General features: G+C 45.3%; 1 protein-coding gene across 4 annotated transcripts; it reads left to right on the plus strand.

The window, feature by feature from the left end:
• The first annotated feature begins 1,891 nt into the window (after window positions 1–1,891).
• Window positions 1,892–18,214, plus strand: TLR8 (toll like receptor 8). Of its 4 annotated transcripts, none has more exons than XM_032391153.1 (3): window positions 1,892–2,013; window positions 14,311–14,365; window positions 15,042–18,214. In XM_032391153.1, the coding sequence occupies exons 1-3, from the start codon at window positions 1,985–1,987 to the stop codon at window positions 18,165–18,167; spliced, it is 3,210 nt and encodes a 1,069-aa protein (XP_032247044.1). In that variant the 5' UTR covers window positions 1,892–1,984; the 3' UTR covers window positions 18,168–18,214. The 4 variants fall into 4 exon arrangements, with proteins under 4 accessions (XP_032247044.1, XP_032247046.1, XP_032247045.1 ...); XM_032391156.1 differs by lacking the exon at window positions 1,892–2,013 and adding an exon at window positions 2,047–2,130; XM_032391155.1 differs by lacking the exon at window positions 14,311–14,365 and having other exon boundaries at window positions 1,947–2,013.
• The last annotated feature ends 1,241 nt before the right edge of the window (window positions 18,215–19,455 follow it).

Consider the following 19,455-nt stretch of genomic DNA (forward strand, 5'->3'; position numbering starts at 1 on the left):
TTTCATGGTTACTGGTTGGGTGGAAACACCTGCGACGGTTCACTTGATTTGAGTAACTGGCCCATGTTCCCGAGCTTGCCAGGCGCGGGCACTGAGCAGACTGGGCGTGAGTATCACCCAACCGTGCGCCGTGCTTGACGGGAGCCCAGTTGACTGGTCTGTGATCGGCTGACACTTTGTGGCCGAGGAGCCAGGGCATGTGTGTCTGGCTTTTCTAGAAAGGCTGGCCAGCAATCCAGCCTGAAGTTCAGCCTACTACTGGCAGTCATTTTTACTTCTTCTTTTTTTTTTTTAAGCTTTTATTGATTTATTTGAGAGAGAGAGTGAATGATAGAGCACAATTGGGGGGGAGGGGGCAGAGGGAGAAGCCGACTCCCCACTGAGCAGGGAGCCTGAAACAAAGTGATCTCAGGACCCTGGGATCATGACCTGAGCCAAAGGCAGATGCTTAACCAACTGAGCCACCCAGGCGCCCCTTTACTTACTTTTTAAAACTTTATTTTGGAGCAAATGGTTCAAGGGAAACCAAGAGACTGGTGGCAGGTAGATGAGATCTCTGAGCTCACTATCATGAAGGCTTCGGGGGAGCCCATGAAGCCACAGTCTGTGTTCTCTGGTGTCATGGGAACCCTGGGAGGGGGGAATAATAATGATACAATGTGTGTGTGTGTGTGTGTGTGTGCGCGCGCGCACATGCGCACATGAAAATGTCACCCCCGCCCCACCCTGTCCCCAGTGTCAGGCAAGATGAAGCACATACTATCCCATTCCAAATGACTCTCTTGGTCAGGGGTCGGCCAATGCTTTCAGGAAAGTAAATATTTTAGACTCTGTGGGCCAAGAGGCACATTAAAGACATGATGTAGGTACTTACATAATAAGAGAAAAACACATTGCACGATTATTTAATTGATAAAATTCAAAATATAATAATCGAGTGCACCTTTTTGTAACATAGGCCTAATAATGACAAGAATGGAATTCTTTTGGGGGATGATCACATTCTGTGTAATTGAAGTTTAAGGTTAGTGTTCCTTATCATCAGATTGATTGCAAATGTTTATTTGTAAAAATTATTCTTCACCCCCATCCCCCCCACCCCGGGGCTGGATTTGGCCAACATGCTGCAGTTTGCTGGCCCCTGTGCATAGTTAGACCTTTGGAGGGGCTCTGAGAGCCCCAAATCCTGTTCACTTATCTGACCGAATCAAGAAATTAACGTTTCCTGCCTCATGAACGCCCATGCTCATCCAGTCACTCACTCACTCACTCATTCACTGGATGTTTATTGAGCTTCTACCATGGGCCAGGTGCTGGCTGAACTGCGGGGACACTGGGGGTGAGACTCCTTCTCTGCGCCACGCCTGGTGGGGGACCCACACCCACCTTGCTCTGTGCTGTCTTGGAAACGTGTGGAACACAGATGAAGCAATGCAAATGTTATTTCGCTGCATTATATAACAAAAGATGAGTTTGGGCAATCCTACACTGACTTCAAATGTGTGGTAAAGTTTACAAAAACACACCAAAGTTTTCTAAGCCTAAGAAAAAATGTCCCTGTTTCTCTCCCTCCTTTTCCCTTGATCCTGCTCTCCAGAGCAAACCCATGTTAACATTTTGATGAGGATCCTGCAGCCATCTCCCCCCACCCCCACTACACACACACATACACCCAAATATACACAAATTCACACACACACACACACAAAACCCCATATGTGTTGTATTTGTATCATTCATTTAAATCATTTTATAAATAACTTTCTCCCCCTGAATTTCAGTTTTGAAATTTTAAAGCACAGTCAAGAAATGATTTGGCAACACTTAAGAAATCACAAGTTCCCTTCTTCCCACATAAACTTCTGCAAACCGTGTGCTAGTTTCTGCTGGTGGTAAAGCTGCCAAGTTCAGGAAGCTGGCCAGTTTCCTTCTCCTGAGGTGCCTACTGACAGACGGCGGCCCTCCCCGGTGCTGCAGGTGACGAATGAGAAATTGGGACGACGAGAGAGCCCGGTAAGCCACTTCTAGTCTCTTAACACAGCTTTCCTACAAAATACATGATTTCTGACTGACTCCGAAATATGGTTTGGTGGCAAATGGTGTGAACACAGAAAGGGATCAATGGGGCCAGTAAGTATAAAAAGGTTAAGTATTGAAGCAACTCTCGGTGACAGGTAGTAGATGTTAAAAATCAAATGCTGTGGTCTTACTAATCTGAACAGGAGAACGAGCAAATTCCAAGTTAGGAGCTGACTATTACTCTCTGGTCCTGCCAGAAACAATATTCTCTTCTAGAACCAAAGGGCTGGAAGTGAAGTGAGTGGCGGAAGTGTTTTTCCTTTGCTAACTCTACAAAAAAAAGGACAAACTCTCATCTCACATGTTCCAGTCACTTGCTAGGGCCTAGGCAAAGCCTGAAATTAATATACTCCTAGGCGCTTAGTGTTCAAAATTATTTGCTACTTTTCTTGTTCGGGGGGGATTTCTTAAGTGAACATGTTACCATTTCTACAATTGTATTCTATAGTGTTTAGACATAGCAGGTGATCAGTTTTTGTTACTGTTGAGAACCGTCAGATTGAAAAACAAACTTTACAGTTTTAAGAAGTGATATGTTTTCTAAAAAATTTGGTGAGATTTGAGAGCAGTTGAAAAGTCTGGTTTTGGGGCACCTGGGTGGCTCAGTCGTTACGCGTCTGCCTTCGGCTCAGGTCATGATCCCAGGGTCCTGGGATCGAGCCCCACATCGGGCTCCCTGCTCGGCGGGAAGCCTGCTTCTCCCTCTCCCACTCCCCCTGCTTGTGTTCCCTCTTTCGCTGTCTCTCTCTCTCTGTCAAATAAATAAAATCTTTAAAAAAAGAAAAAAAGAGAAGTCTGGTTTCAAGAGAATCTCATCCAAAATGTACCTTATCTTGTTTCCATGCTCATCCAGTGCTTAGTAAAGTTCTTGGAGTTATTTATTTTTACAGCCATTTAGTGTATATTTAAGTTTTTGAGGTGAATTTTCTTTCTTTTTTCTTTTCTTTAAAGTTTTAATTTTATTTCCAGCTAGTTAACAGACTGTAATATTAATTTCAGGTGTACAATACAGTGATTCAACACTTCCGTACAACACCCAGTGCTCATCACAAATGTATTCCGTCATCCCCATCACCTGCCCCCCCCCCATTATCATCAGTGTGTTCTCTAGAGTTAAGAGTCTGTTCCTTGGTTTGCCTCGCTCTCTTTCCTCACCCCCTTTGCTCATGTGTTTTGTTTCCTAAATTTCACAAATGAGTGAGATCATACGGTATTTGTCTTTCTCTGACTTACTTCGCTTAACATTATACTCTCTAACTCCATCCACATGATTGCAAATGGCAAGATTTCATTCTTTTCGATGGCTGAATGAAGTTAGTTTTGAAATCCATGTGATGCCCGTTTGAGATCTTGAAAGGAAATTCAGTCTGTACTGGAGTTTTATGATGTTTTATAAACAGACTGCAACGGCCCAACAGGGCCACTGACACGTGTGGAATTGGGGTTGAAGTTATCCGATTTCTACTTGGCACGTGAAGCTGCTATGGCGGCCACAGCCAATATAATTGTATTATAAGAAAGTGAAAATAGAGGAATAACAAAATCAAACTAAGCCTGGAAGGGTGCCCTGCCTCCCTCCCTCCCACTGGTGATATAGGTAGAGGTCAAGGACCTCGTGGGCCCCTGGCCTAAGAGCAGGGGTTGTTAGCCTTGACTACGCATTAGAATCACAGGGGAACCCCCAGACCGATGAAATCAGAATGTCGGGGCTGGGCCTGGCTGTTCGTAGCTTCTCAACCTCAGAGCTCTCTCAAGGTGAGCCCAGGAGCCACGGCCTTAGAACAGCACCCCAACAGCTCTTTCGGTCCTTGGCTTAAAGAGCACAGTCCTTTTGTAGGGAGTGAGAAGGTCCCAGGAAGACCCGAAGCTCCCTCATTAGCCCCTTGGTTGGATCTCAGAAAGTGAAATAAAGGCTCCGAGTGTGCTTATCTGAAAAGCCCAGGCTGTGGTTCAGGGCGAGGGCAGGGGCTGACGCTCATTCTTCTCCAGGGGCTGCTTCTCATCCTGCCGCGTAGCCATCCTCAACACTGCACGGTGGGGGGGGGGGGGTGGGACGTGGAAAATCCAGACTTAAGGAACATCAGGGCATGTGCGTGGGGGAGGATCACGTTACTCATGGTTAGTCTTTGCAAGTCAGTTGGAGATTATTTGTAAGGGCATCTTAGGGTCACCTCCAGAGTCCATTGAGGGGATCATCATTCCAATGGAATGTCTTGACTTCAGCCGAGTTATTAAACAGAGCTGAGGGATTTGTTGTTTTTTAAATTCTTTATCTCCAATTTATGACTCTTCCGGGGCTATGAACACAGAGTAAATCTGAATGCAATAACCCGTTGGTTCTGGGTCAGCATTAGCAAGTACGGGCCGTGCTGACTTTCTGGAAGGTTACAGATCACTCCTGGCGGGTGTGTATGTCTACAGTCAGTGGGTTTCCAGTTGTTCTGTGGAATTACAGACGTCTGGAAGTGCCTGGTGGTAGACGGATCAGTGCAGAAAGGCAAGGTAGATAATCCACTCCTGGCATTTGAATCCTGAACATTCCAGGCGTGGTTATGAGGTCTCTGCAGATCGTCGAAACCAGACCATTGCCAACCAGGTGCTTGCTTCTAGAACTACCAATTTGCTAACTCCTCGGGGATCTCTAGGCTCAGTTGCAGCTCTGTCACCTACCATTTGAGTGACCCTGGGTAAATTAGCCTCTCTGAGCCTCAGGTTCCCCATCTATAAAATGGGGGCTTAGAGTAGCACCCACTGCACTGATTTTTATGAGGATTACATACAGAAATGTGTGACTTGCACTCGTCCCAGTGTTTGCTTCCTGGTAAAGCACTCACCAAGTGCTCCCTACTGTATTTCTGGGAATTCAAATAGCATGATTTGTCATATTTCTATGTATAGGAAATCAGGATCCATGTCTTCATTGACATGAGCATTTAATGTGGTAGTGGTTTCTTTTCTCTTCCAAAGCCGTTAGTGAATCCATCAGATTTGGGATGGATAACATATCTATTGATTAATTTTAAGCTTCCTCTAAGGTGACAAATCCTGTCAACCGCTTCTTTATTAATTTACTTTCGTAATGTCTCCGTGGTCACCAGTCAACTGTAAATGAATCAGAACCCATGAAAATTAGAAATATATCCAGTCTGGCAAAAATTCAGATCTGGTTGAACGCCACATCATAGCCAAACAGCTAAGTAATTCAATTGGGAGGATTGATCATGTTTTATAATCAATAGGTTCTCTTGACCCTTTAGCGTTAGGGGTTATCAGGGGGACCCATCCTGAGAAAGGGGGTGCAGCACGGGAGATGGTCTGAGGCAAAGGAAGCCTTTGAAGAGGGAGAAGGAAGGAGGCATCATTGCAGAAAGGCCGTTTGCAGCTTAGGAAGGGGATGTGGAAAGATAAAAAGCTGTTTTATTTCAGGAAGGCAGGCTCTGCCCCCATCCCCCACCCCCAAGCCCCCCGCAGACGGTTTTTGCCCAAGATTGTGAAATTGTGTAGGAAAACGTGTGGGATTGAGGTTAGCATCGCCCAGTGGGGGTACTCCCTTTGTGCCCAGCATGGTCCCTCACCCCGCGGGCAGGGTTCTGGGGGTGGCCCCTCACGGTGTCCTTAGCCAAGGCAGACTTTTCTGAACCGTTCTTCAAACTGCCCTGGTCTTTGAAAACTGGTTTTGGTGTCCATTGGCGTCCAAGCAGAGAAGGAAGATTTGAGGGAGGACTAGGGTGGGTTGTTCTCGTTGGGCTGTTTGGGTCCTTCAGAGCCCGAAGGTGAGAGCTCGTCTACCGTGCGCCACGGACCCAACCAAAGAACGGACTATGCATGGAAAATGGGAAAACAGTTGTGAAATCGTTTCCTCTGTAGCTGGCAACAGGGGTCTTTGGCAGGGAGGGGAAGTTAAGCAGATTTCTGTGTGTGTGTGTGTGTGTGTGTGTGTGTGAGATTCATATGCTTTCTTTGACGAAACGGGTCCTGAGTTTTTCTGGGTGTTCCCAGGCAACACCCAGTGAGAGATCCAGGCCATGCAGACCCAGTCATCCTCAGGGAGCTTTCTAGGCAGGGAGCTCCCTGGCACGTCTGGACAAGGGCTGCTTCGGGCGGCTGGGCCTTGTCTGGGCAGTGGGGCCCACCGGCTGCTCTCAGTCCCCGCTGCCCGTCCTCACTCTCTCAGGCACCACAAACTCGGTGGCTCAAAACAACAGAACCGTGTCCTCTCACCATTCTGGAGGCCAGAAGTCCAAAAGCCGGGGGTTATCGGCAGGGTCGGTTGCTTCTTGGCGGCTCAGAGGGAAACGTTCCAGGCCCTTCTCCTGGCTCTTGGCGGTGGCCGGCAGCCCTCGGTGTTCCTTACAAACTTCCCTCTTCTCCTGAGGACATCAGGCGCTGGACTGGGGGCACCCTCACGCGGCATGACCTCACTTTGACTCGATTCCATTGCTAAAGACCCTACTTCCAAAGCAGGTCATACTCACAGGTACAGAGGTTAGAGGTTCAGCACGTCTTTTTGGGGGGTTACAACTGAACCCGCAACACTCTCCTTGCCCTCCACCTCGGTCACTCCTGTTCTAATACTTCTCTTTCTGCCTGCAGCTATCTCCTCACCTTGCTCCTGTGATCTGAGCCCCAGGGTGACACCATGGACAACCGGGGCTGGCTCCTCTTTAGAGAGCTCTTCTTTTCTTAGAAGGCACAGGGCCTAGGGCCCGTGACACTTTCGGGAAAGGTTTTGTTTTCTTTAAAATCAGGAAAATAATATAATCCAGCCCAGATTGTGTTTGTCTATATGCCAATGAGGTAGTAAAAGAGAATTATATATATATATATATATATATATATATATATATGTATATATATATATTTTTTTTCTTTTTTTTTTTTTAATGGAAGAAGAGGCCCACAAAGGCCAAAGTGCTCTTGGGCCCTTGAAAGTCGTAACTTGGCCCTTTTGACAACCACATTCTATTTTCTGATTTACCAGATGTGCCGAGGAAAATTCAGGAATTGCTAATAGGTCCCCAGTGAAGGAGATTTAAGTATTTTAAAAAATTTATTTATTTTAGATAGATACATAGATAGAGTGAGAGCACGAGCATGGGCACTCATGCGAGCACAGGGAGGAGCAGAGGGAGAGGGACAAGCAGACTCCGTGCTGAGCACAGAGCCCGACACAGGGCTCGACCTCACAACCCTGAGATCATTGACCTGAGCCGAAACCAAGTGTTGGACACTTAACTGACTGCGCCACCCGGGCCCCCCAGGAGATTTAAGTATTGATCCACAATCCCTTACCTGAAACCTGTGGGCCAGCATGGCGTCAGAGTTCAGAATTCATATTTTAGCAAGATGATATGGTGCATGCATGATACATTACAAATCACTTTCAGTGGGTCCAGGTCATGCAACACGGCTGTTTCTTCCGTGAAACAAGAATGCTCACGCTAAGTAGCTAAATACCCGTTGTAGCAGCCTTAGGTCCTTTCAGGTCAGGTTTTGCTGCCAAATAAGTTATAAAAAAACAAAGTCTTCTGGTGCTCAGATTTTTTAGGATTTCAGACTTGCAGAGAGGGGACTGAGAATCTGTGCAAGATGGGACCTGCATTAAGAAAAGAAACATAAACCACTGTCCTGGGTGTGTCAGACGCCTCATTCTATCAATCGCTGTGTCTGATTTTTTTTTTTTTTCTTTTTACTTGTGATGCTTTCTCTCATGCCAGGTGAATTGCTCAGGTGACGGGTACTGACTGTTATTTCATATTCAAGGGTAGAACGCCAAATAACTGATGAGAAGCTTCAGTTTCAAGGCCAGAACTTTCCAACAGATGAGTCTCTGCCCAAGATGAATGGCTGTGAGTCGTTTTTGGTCAGAGCGTGCCAACGTGATCGCAGATCCTTTCCGCAGTGCAGGGCTGAGGCCAGGGTGAGGAGAGTTAAGGCACTCATTTGGGGGCAAAATTTAAGGAAGGGAGGATGCCCAAAATTTGCTCCATAATCACGATAAACAATATTTTATTTTATTTTTTTAAAGCTTTTATTTATTTGACAGACAGATACAGTGAGAGAGGGAACACGAGCAGGGGGAGTGGGAGAGGGAGAAGCGGGCTTCCCGCCGAGCAGGGAGCCCGATGTGGGGCTCGATCCCAGGACCCTGGGACCATGACCTGAGCTGAAGGCAGACGCTTAACGACTGAACCACCCAGGTGCCCCACAAGATAAACAATATTTTAATGTTCTATTAAAAAAAAATCAAACTGGCCAACTCCAGCCTGCAGGCCAGTTGCCTGTTTGTGGTGAATAAAGTTTTATTGGAACCAGAGCCGCGATCAGGGTGAGGCTGGTGGGGCGGTGCGTCAGGAGCGCAGGCTTGGATTCTGTCTTTATTTAACATGTTGAATATTTAGCCTGTCAGAGATCTGAAGTTGTTACACTAGCATTCGTCTTGATGACCAGGTGTTGGGGTGCCCCCTTCAATGTGACCCCCACAGCCCTGCTACCGTGCTTGACCATTTTCCCAGGGAGATGCTCCAGTCCCCTGCCGCGGTGCCGGAGTGGGGTGTCTCTGCCGTGTGACTGACTTGGCTCTGCTGGGCCTTAGCCCCCTGCGCCCTTCTCTGCCGCCCCCTGCGCCCTTCTCTGCCGCCCCCTGCCCGTCCGCCCGCTCTCCATCTTCCTCCGCTTGGTGCCCACTCCTGGTCTGCGGCGGGTGGTCTCTCTCCTCAGCGGGCATGTCGTCCTTGACGAGCACTTTGGCGGGAGCCCAGACCTGCCGGGGGTGGGGGGCGGATGGCAGAAGTAAGTGTCCTCTCTCCTCTCTGTCTCAGGTTCGGTTTTATTCGCAGAGTTGCACTTTCTGTCTTACTCGCGTAATTGCCCCTTTCCCCGTCTATTTGATTTGCAGAGTGGCCATTTCCCTATTTGGGGGGCTGGGGTGCCGAGTGGCCATTTCTCTTCAGCCAGGCCCGATGGTTTTTGGTGACACCTTGGTGAGCATAATTCTCCCTGGCACCCTTCTCCCTCCGTCGGGGATCTGGGTCCCTCGGAAGTGCTTTCGGAGCCACTCTTGGCAGCGAGAGGCATGGGGGTGCCCAAGAGGCGGGGCCTGGCCGGGGAGGCGCAGCTCCTGCTGGGCTGTGTGTGGGGGGTCCCCCCTCTCCCCTCCGCTCCCGTCGGACCAGTGAGCTAGGGCCTGCTCTGCGCGGCCTCCGCCCCGCACTTCGGGAGATGACGGGGCCCTTGGGGTCCATTCGCCGCCGTGAGGCCCTGAGGCAGATGGAGAGAGGCTTGGCGGGTCAGGGCTTTCTCCTCAAGTCTTAGCTAGCTGCCTGCTCGCCGCTGCTCATTCCGCCCCACCATGTGTTTCCCTTCAAATTGAGGTTATGTGGAACCGAAGCAACTCACGTTGGTACCTCAGGATTCTTGGAAGGGTGGACTTCGGAAGCTCAAGCTCCTCACCCACAAATCCGCAGAATATTCTAATCCCTTCCATGGTGTGCCATTTACTTTAAGTTGCTTCAGACTCTCTGGGAGGAGAGAGTCTGGGTTTTTCACCCTGGGGAAAAAACCAAACCAAACCAGTGAATGTCAACAAGTTCTCCTCCTGGTCTCTAGTGCCCCCTAGAGGCTTTTCCGCTCACTTGTTCCTTGTCGTAGGAGAGACCCTCGCCTCTGAAATGAGACGTGGAGGCCACACAGGACAGCTCTGTCCTCTGGACCTGCCCAAGTAACCACTGAAAAATGCCTCTCCTACCAACAGAGCTGTTCATCATGACTTCCCGGAGACGGGAAGAGTCTCCGATCTGGCTTTCCCAGCCATCAGTTCCTCGGGGGCCTTTTTAAACGTGAATTTTGAATGTTTTATTAATGGATAATTAAAAACTCGGAGCAGGTACCTGACAAGTACTGCCTCGGCCGGGTGCTCCCGGGCCACATCGACGGAGAGTCACCTGCTACTCTGTCCTCCTGGTGTGACGGGGCTACAAAGGCACTTTACTTCTGTGCTCTTCCTCCCCAAGACCCGTTACCCCAGCTTCATCGTGAAGGAAACAAATCCCAACTGAGGGACAGTCTACATAACCATCCTCTTCCCTGTCTTTACTTTTCTCCATAGTAATTTCCACCATCTAACATACTATCCTGTAGAGTAAGCTCCTAATGGGCAGGCATTTTAATCTATTTTGTTCATTGCTATAGTCCCAGCTTGAAAATAATTCCTGAAGTAAAGTATATGCTTAATAAATATTTTTGCATGAATGAATACATAGCTATAGAGCTTTTGAACTGCGCCACGGTATTCCCTTGTATGACCACTACTCAAAGGCATTTGGATGATTTCTGATCTTTTGCTATTGCCAACAGCCTTACGTTGAACATCCTTGTGCGTAGTCATTTGCGTATGTGAGGGTCTATCTTTAGGATCTACTTCTAGGAATTGCTGAGTCTATGTCTCCAATTTTTTTTTTAAGATTTTATTTATTTGAGAGAGAGAGAGAGAGAGCACAAACAGGGGGAAGGGCAGAGGGAGAGGGAGAAGCAGGCTCCCCGCTGAGCAGGGAGCCCGATGCGGGGCTCGATCCCAGGATCCTGGATCATGGCCTGAGCTGAAGGCAGAGGCCTAACCGACTGAGCCACCCAGGCGCCCCTATCAATTTTGATGAATATTACGAATTTCTTACTGTCTTAAAGGTGGCATTAATTTAGATTCCTGCCAGCAAAATATGAGAGCACCTGTTTCTTCATGTCCTCACCTACACAGTAGAATTGGTAAAAAAAAAAAAAAAAAAAAAAAGGTATCTCGGTATAAGTTTTTGAGTGAGGTTGAGTATCTTTTCCTACGTTTAAAAAGCTATTTGTGTTTCCTTTTCCTGTGAGCTGTCTTTTACTATGTCTTTGTCCATTTTTCTGTTGGGTTATTTGTCTTCTCACTTATGCATAAAATGTCTTTATGTGTCAAATCTCTTACTCCCTTATCTGTGATAAGGACTGCAAATAGTTTCTCCTAATTTATTGTTTCACTTTTGGCATTGTTTGCCATGTTTTGTTGTGAGGCAAAATTTTAATTTGGATGTGGCTGCATTGGTCAGTCTCTGCTTTTTTTTTTTTTTTTTTTTTTTGGCTTCTGCTCTATTTTTTCATTGTTCTGGATTAACTAGGCAATGCAGTTAGACAATAAAAATAAATTAGACTGCATAAAGGATATTAGGAAGATAATCGCTATTTGCAGATGGTTTAATTGCTTACCCAAGAAAATCACAAGGAGAAAAACTATTCTAAATAACCAGAGAATTTAGTATAGTGATTTGGTATAAAATTAATATATGGAAATCAGTAGTCTTAATGTATATCAGCAAGGACCTGTTAGAGGGTAAAATAGAAGTAATCCATTCACAAAAGGAGAGCAATGAGCAGGACTTGCCCTATCAGATACTAACATCCCCCCAAACTGTAATTATTAAAACGTGCTGCCAGCACATGAATGATGAACAGATTAATGAAGCAGAGAGTCTAGAAACAGATCTAAATACACAGGAAAGTTAGTATATGATAAAAGGAGTATATCAAGTTGGGTGAGCAAAAAATTACTCAACAAATGATGTTGCACATCAACAAAACAAAAGCAACCTACTGAATGGAAGAAGATATTTGCAATGGTATGTCTGATAAAGGGTTGATATCCAAAATACATAAAGAACTTAACACCAAAAAAATAGTCTGATTAAAAATGGACAGAGGACCTGAATAGACATTTTTCCAAAGAAGACATACAGATGGGCAACAGACACATGAAAAGATGCTCCACATCACTCATCATCAGGGAAATGCTAATCACAACCACCATGAGAGCTCACCTCACACCCACCACAATGGCTAAAATAAAACACACACACAAAAAAACCATGTTGATGGGATGTAGAGAAAAGAACCTAAGTGTCCATTGATAGATGAACAGATAAAGAAGATGGAGTGTACACACACAGCTATACAAGAATGGGATCTTGCCATTTGCGACAACGTCGATGGACCTAGAGGGTATTATGCTAAATGAAATAAGTCAAAGACAAATACTATAGGATTTCATTTATACGTGGAATCTAAAAAACAAAACAAATGAACAAATAAAAGAAACAGACCCATAAATACAGAGAACACACTAGAAGTTGCCAGAGGAGAGGGTGGTAGGGGAATGAGCAAAATGGGCAAAGGGGAGTGGGAGGTACAGTTTCCAGTTATGGAATGAATAAGTCATGGGGATGAAAGGTACAGCGTAGGGAATGTAGTCAGAGGTACCGTAATAGCGCGGTATAATGGCAGACGGGAGCTACACTTGTGGGGAGCACAGCATAAGGTATGGACTTGTCGAACCACTGTGTTGTACGCCTGAAACTAATGTAACATTTTGTGTCAACTCTATTTCAGTAAAAATAAATACATAAATAAATACGTAAATGATGTTGGGGCCAGCAGGTCTCCATTTAGAAAAAAAAAATGTGGGTCTGCCCCTCGTATTTTATGCCAAAACAATCCCAGTGGGATAAGATATTTTAGTGTAAGAAAATGAAATCATGAAATTGTCAGGAAAAAAAAGATGAGAAAATCATTGTTGATAGAACTGAAGTGTCGAGTGTCCTTTACGGCATACGTTACCCTGGATGATCTGAGTCATACCTGGGGCTGTACTTGCCACGACTCCCAAGTTCATCCCTCCGTGAGCGCTCTCCTCTGAGCCAAAGGGGCATATATGTAACCGCCTACTGGACCTCTCCACTGCAAGATCACAAACTCAAATTTAACACGTCAAATTAATATTACTAGAAGCTTCAAACAATACCGTTTATCAGCTCAAATTTCTGTAGGTCAGAGTCCGGGTGGGCTTGCCTGGGTTCTCTGCTCTAGATCTCATAAGGCTAAAATCGGATGTATTGGCCAGGCTGTGAGTGAGGATCCATTTCCAAGTTCATTCATGTCGTCAGTCAATTTGAGTTCTGTGGTTGTAGCATGGGGGAGGGGGCGTTTCCTTGCCAGGTGTCAGCAGAGCAGTGTTCTCGGCTTCTAAAGGCTGCCTGCGTTCCTTGTCAGTGGCCTCCTCCACCTTTAAGTCAGCAAGAGTGAGTGCAATTATTCTCCTGCTTGCAACCTTTCTGATTCTCCTCTCTGCTGCTAGCCAGAGAAAACGCTCTGCTTTTAAAGGCACATACGATTAAATTAGGCCCATCCAGATAATCTCCCTTTGGCCGCATGACATAGCACAGTGACGGCAGTAGTAGGAGGCAGCGAGGTTTAGAGGGGCCCTCTGGGGATCCTGCCTCCCAAACCAGGTAAAGCCCGGCTTTCTTTTAGTAAAAGTAAAACATCAAGCAGCGGCACGTGGGTAGCGCTGTATTTGAAAATAACTGCAAGTAACTGAGAATGCCTGGGAGTTCTGTTTCGCCCGATTTTTCATCTCTGCAGCAGCTGGCTCTTCCTCGCCTGCTATGAACTGGCAGTGATCACTGATCCTCAGAAGAATCACTATCCACATACTAAGGGTATGACAGTGACTGTTAGTTCATTAACCCTCAGCTTTAGAAGAACTTAAAAAGGAAGCGCTTACCTGGCCAAACTCACAAGCAGGACAGGAGTTGGGCTCTAGTGAAAAATACAATTTCGTGAAGGTTGGTCTCCAGACCCAGTGAAATAAGATTTTGAGAGTTCTTTTGACCACAACGCTTATCACACCAATCACATTAATCTGTTTATTGCATCGTATAACTACCAAAGGTAATATATTCAGCCCTCGGTTAAGAGAGAGCTGCACAAAGTGAGGCACTCTACTGAGTGTTACAGAGGTTGTGTGAAAATATAAAACATCACGTCTTCCCTACAGAAGTTTACAATATTAGCCAAAGAATAGCTATTAGCGCCAATGTTCATATGATAAGGGACAGAGGAGTACTGGTAGCCATTCCACAATATTTTTTTTGAGTGCCGTCTACAATCGAGGTACTGTTCTGACACAAAGACTTCAAAGTGAGGTGGTGTAGCATCATGGCTACTGTTGGAATCAGAATGACTGGAATCCAGCTCTACAACGTATCATCCTTCTGAAAGCCACTGAAGTGTCTTGAGTTTGTTTCTCCCCTCGAAAAATGTGGATAACATAGAACCTATCTCATTTTGTTGCTCCGGGCATTAACATGGGTGAGGAAATGTTTATGGTTAGCACGCTACCTGATACTTTGTTATCATTATCAACAGAAGGTGTCCCCGTCACTCCAGGAGAGAAGAGATCCGGATACGTACCACCGGAGAGGTAGAGAAAAACTGTGGGGAAGGCCAATGAGAGATACGGTTGTGTAGAGAGATGGCAATATAGATAAGGTAGAGGTGACTCTGGCTTGCAGATCTCAGATGATACCATAACGAAAGCTGGATCTGAACTCTCCTTGGGACGGGCCAACTTTCATCAAGAGTCCTGCTAATAGGTCGAAGCTATGAACCTATAGCTTGCTGAGCTACAGATCTAGCATGAACCATAGCCATAGGCCAGCATCAGACCCGTTATGGTGATGGGGCATCTCGATGAATGCCTCTGCAAAAGCTTCCCGGGCTTTCTCACCATCATCATCTCAGTTTCACTTCAACTTCTTTGAGCACCTTGAAGCTGAATGCGGTGAGAAATTAAAATTGTTCTGAACCTGGCACTGGGTGTTGTATGTAAGTGATGAATCACTAAATTCTACCCCTGAAACCAATATTGCACTGTATGTTAACTAACTAGAATGTAAATACAAATTTGAAAAAGAAAAAAAAAATTTTTTTTAAATGAAATTGTTCCGAACCTAATTTAACACAGTTTGTTTAATTGGTAAGAGAATTCACACTTCAAAACACATGCACAGTGTGGTGAAGCACTGTTAATTTCATGGTGAAATGCCTAGTCAACACTGCAAATCTAACTTCGTGCCTCCACTTTTGATTTTCCTTAGGAAAACATGACCCTCCTGTTTTTGCTTCTGACCTGCCTTTTCCTGCTCATCTCTGATTCCTATGAATTCTTCACCAAAGCAAATTATTCTAGAAGCTATCCTTGTGATGAGAGAAGACAAAATGGCTCTGTTATTGCAGAGTGCAACAGCCGTCGACTGCAAGAAGTTCCCCAAACAGTGGGCAAGTACGTGACAGCACTAGACCTGTCTGATAATTACATCACACACATAACAAATGAATCATTTCAAGGGCTGCAGAATCTTACTAAAATAAATCTAAACCACAATGCCAATCCACAACACCTGAATGAAAATCCTGACACAAACAAAAATGGCATGAATATCACAGATGGGGCGTTCCTCAACCTACAAAACCTAAACCAGTTACTGCTTGAAGACAACCAGTTATACCAAATACCTGCTGGCTTGCCAGGGTCTTTGAAGGAACTTAGTCTAATTCAAAACAACATAATTTGGGTAACTAAAAAGAACACTTCTGGGCTTACGAATCTGGAAAGGCTCTACTTGAGCTGGAACTGCTATTTTGGCAATAATTGTGATAATAAAACTTTCGACATAGAAGATGGAACGTTTGCAAGTCTTACGAATTTGAAGGTGCTGTCACTGTCTTTTAATAAGCTTGTCCATGTGCCACCGAAACTGCCAGACTCCCTAAGAGAACTTTATCTTAGCAACGCCAAGATTAAAATCATCAGTCAGGAAGATTTCAAGGGATTGAGAAATTTAAGAGTGCTAGATTTAAGCGGGAACTGTCCGAGGTGTTTCAACGCCCCATTTCCCTGTACACCTTGTGAAGGAGGCTCTTCAATTCAGATCCATCCTCTTGCTTTTCAAACCCTGACGGAACTTCGCTACCTGAACCTCTCTAGCACTTCCCTCCGGAAGATTCCGGCAACGTGGTTTGAGAATATGCATAATCTGAAGGTGCTGCATCTGGAATTCAATTATTTAGTTGATGAAATGGCCTCTGGGGAATTTTTAACGAAACTGCCCTCCTTGGAAATACTTGACTTATCTTTTAACTATGTAAAGGCGAAATATCCAAAATATATTAATATTTCCCAAAACTTCTCTAATCTTAAGTTGCTCCAGGCATTGCACTTAAGGGGTTATGTGTTCCAGGAACTTAGAGCAGAAGACTTCCAGCCCTTGATGAGTCTTTCAAATCTAAAGACTATCAACTTGGGCGTCAACTTTATTAAGCAAATTAATTTTACACTTTTCCAAAATTTCTCCAACCTGACGATCATTTACTTGTCAGAAAACAGAATATCACCCTTGGTAAATGATATCCAGCAAAATGACCTAAGTGGTTCCTCTTCTCCAAGTCATGTCCTTAAGCCACGCTCAGCGGATGTTGAGTTTGACCCACATTCAAATTTTTATCATAACACCAATCCTTTAATAAGGCCACAATGTTCAGTTTATGGCAAAGCCTTAGATTTAAGCCTGAACAGTATTTTCTTCATTGGGCGAGAGCAATTTGAAGCTTTTCATGACATTGCCTGCTTAAATCTGTCTTCAAATGGCAACGGTCAAGTGCTACATGGGACTGAATTTTCAGCTGTGCCGCATATCAAATATTTGGATCTGACAAACAATAGACTCGACTTTGACGATGACAGCGCTCTCCATGATCTGCCCGAGTTAGAAGTTCTAGATCTCAGCTACAATGCACACTACTTCCGAATAGCAGGGGTGACACACCGCCTGGGATTTATTCAAAATTTAACCCAACTAAAAGTTTTAAACTTGAGCCACAACAGCATTTATACTTTAACGGAGCAAGACCTGAAAAGCATGTCCCTGGAAGAATTAGTTTTCAGTGGAAACCGCCTTGACATTTTGTGGAATGCTGAAGGTGACAAGTACTGGAAAATTTTTACAAGTCTCAGGAATCTGACACGGCTCGATTTATCCTTGAATAACCTTAGGCGCATCCCGAATGAAGCTTTCCTGAACTTGCCCCAGAGTCTCACCCAACTATACATAAATAATAACGCATTAAATTTCTTTAACTGGACATTACTCCAACAGTTTCCACATCTCCAGGTGCTGGACTTGAGTGGAAACAGGCTATCCTCTGTAACTAACAGCCTCTCCAAATTCACGCCTTCCCTGCGGACGCTGCTACTGCATGGAAACAGGATTTCTCACCTGCCCTCCAGCTTTCTTTCCGAAGCCAGCAGTCTGATCCACCTCGATTTGAGTTCCAACCTGCTGAAGATGATCAACAAATCCACGCTTCAAACTAAGACCAACACCAGTTTAACCATTTTGGAACTAGGTAGAAACCCTTTTGACTGTACCTGTGACATTGGAGATTTTCGAAGATGGATAGATGAAAATCTGAATGTCACAATCCCTAGGTTGACAGACATCATCTGCTCTAGTCCTGGGGATCAAAAAGGGAAGAGCATCATGAGTCTGGAGCTAACAACTTGTATTTCAGATACCATCGCGGCAGTGCTGTGTTTCTTCACATCCTTGATCACCATCACTGTGATGTTGGCTGCCTTGGGTCACCATTGGTTTTACTGGGATGTTTGGTTTATCTATCATGTGTGTTTAGCTAAGGTAAAAGGCTACAGGTCTCTTTCCACGTCCCAAACTTTCTATGATGCCTACGTTTCTTATGACACCAAAGATGCCTCTGTTACCGACTGGGTGATAAATGAGCTGCGCTTCCACCTAGAGGAGAGTGAAGGGAAAAATGTGCTCCTCTGTTTAGAGGAGAGGGACTGGGACCCCGGATTAGCCATCATCGATAACCTCATGCAGAGCATAAACCAAAGCAAGAAAACCATATTCGTCTTAACCAAAGAATATGCCCAAAACTGGAACTTTAAAACAGCATTCTACTTGGCCTTGCAGCGGCTCATGGATGAGAATATGGATGTGATTATATTTATTCTGCTGGAGCCAGTGTTACAGCATTCTCAGTATTTGAGACTGCGGCAGAGGATCTGCAAAAGCTCCATCCTTCAATGGCCGGACAACCCCAAGGCGGAAGGCTTGTTTTGGCAAAGTCTGAAAAACGTGGTCTTAACTGAAAACAATTCCCGGTATAACAATTTGTATGTTGATTCCATTAAACAGTACTAACTGGTGTTAAGCCACGGTTCACCAACATAATAAAAATGCAAAGCAATTACCCTTCTGTCTTAGGTATTTATTGCTGTGTAACAAATTACCCCAAACTTAGTGGCTTACAGTAACACACTCTGTGATCTTACCGTCTCTGGTCAGGAGTGCAGGTGAGGCTTGGCTGAGTCTTCCGCTGAGCGAGAGCGTCTCTCAAAGGCTGCAGGCTGGGTGTCGTCGGTTAGGGCCCCAGGCATCTCCCAGGCTTAGGATCCACTGGCAAGCTCAAACTCATGTGGTTGTTTGCAGGAATCAGTTCCTCCCGCACTGTCGGTCAAAGGCTGCTCTCCGTTTCCGGCCACAGGGATCTCTCCCACGTGCCAGCTTGCTTCATCAAAGCCAGCGAGAGAGAGGTTGCTAGCAAGGTGGAAGTCACCATCTTTGATAATCTAATCAGGGAAGTGATATCCCATCATTTGGGCCATATTCTGTTTGTTAGAAGTAAATCGCAGGTCCTGCCAGCTCTGTGGGAGTCATCACCTCAGTCCAGGGAAACTAGTCCATGACCAAATTGGCCACGTTTGGCCTGCCTTCTTGGTCATAGATTGTGACTACCAGGAGGCAGGGATTATTGTTGGCCAGCTTAACAGTTGGCTTGCTACACCTCGGTGTTCTTTGGTTTGTAGATACATCGCTCCAATCTCTGCCTCCAATGTCACATGGCTGTCTTCCTTCCATGTCTCTCTTCTTTTCTTACATGGACACCAGTCATTTTGGATCAAAGGTCCACCCTACTCCAGTGAGGCTTCATCTTAACAAGAACATCTGCAATAGCCCTATTTTTCAAAAGAGGTCACATTCTGAGATACTAGGGATTAGGACTTAGACATAAAATTTGAGGGGGGCCAGGGGACACTATTCAAATGACCACAGCTTTTCTTCTTTGGAAGTTACTCAGAATTTCGTGGAAGTTGAAAATGCCCTTGTGAATGGGAAAGTCATTTATGATTGTTGAAAGAATAAAGGCAATTTCCCTCTCAGCTATTAATAAAACTATTATGGTGATATGGCCAGGTTTCCACTGTCATTATCCTTGAACTTAAAGCCATAATAGTAGCCATTATTTCCAATGAGTACAAAAGAAGTTTACACAGTTGTGTTCTCTTCCCCTCTGCCCTTGAGTACCTTTAGGGAATGGGGGAATTGATAAAGCCCCATGTCTTACTCAGAAATCATGTAGTCTTGGAGGATACAAGGCAGGGGATAACTGTTTTAAACCTGAAGGGGACATCTCAGGACTTCCTGTGCT

Source organism: Phoca vitulina, unplaced genomic scaffold (assembly GCF_004348235.1).
Source record: "Phoca vitulina isolate PV1807 unplaced genomic scaffold, GSC_HSeal_1.0 scaffold60, whole genome shotgun sequence".
NCBI classification, from domain to species: Eukaryota; Metazoa; Chordata; class Mammalia; order Carnivora; family Phocidae; genus Phoca; species Phoca vitulina.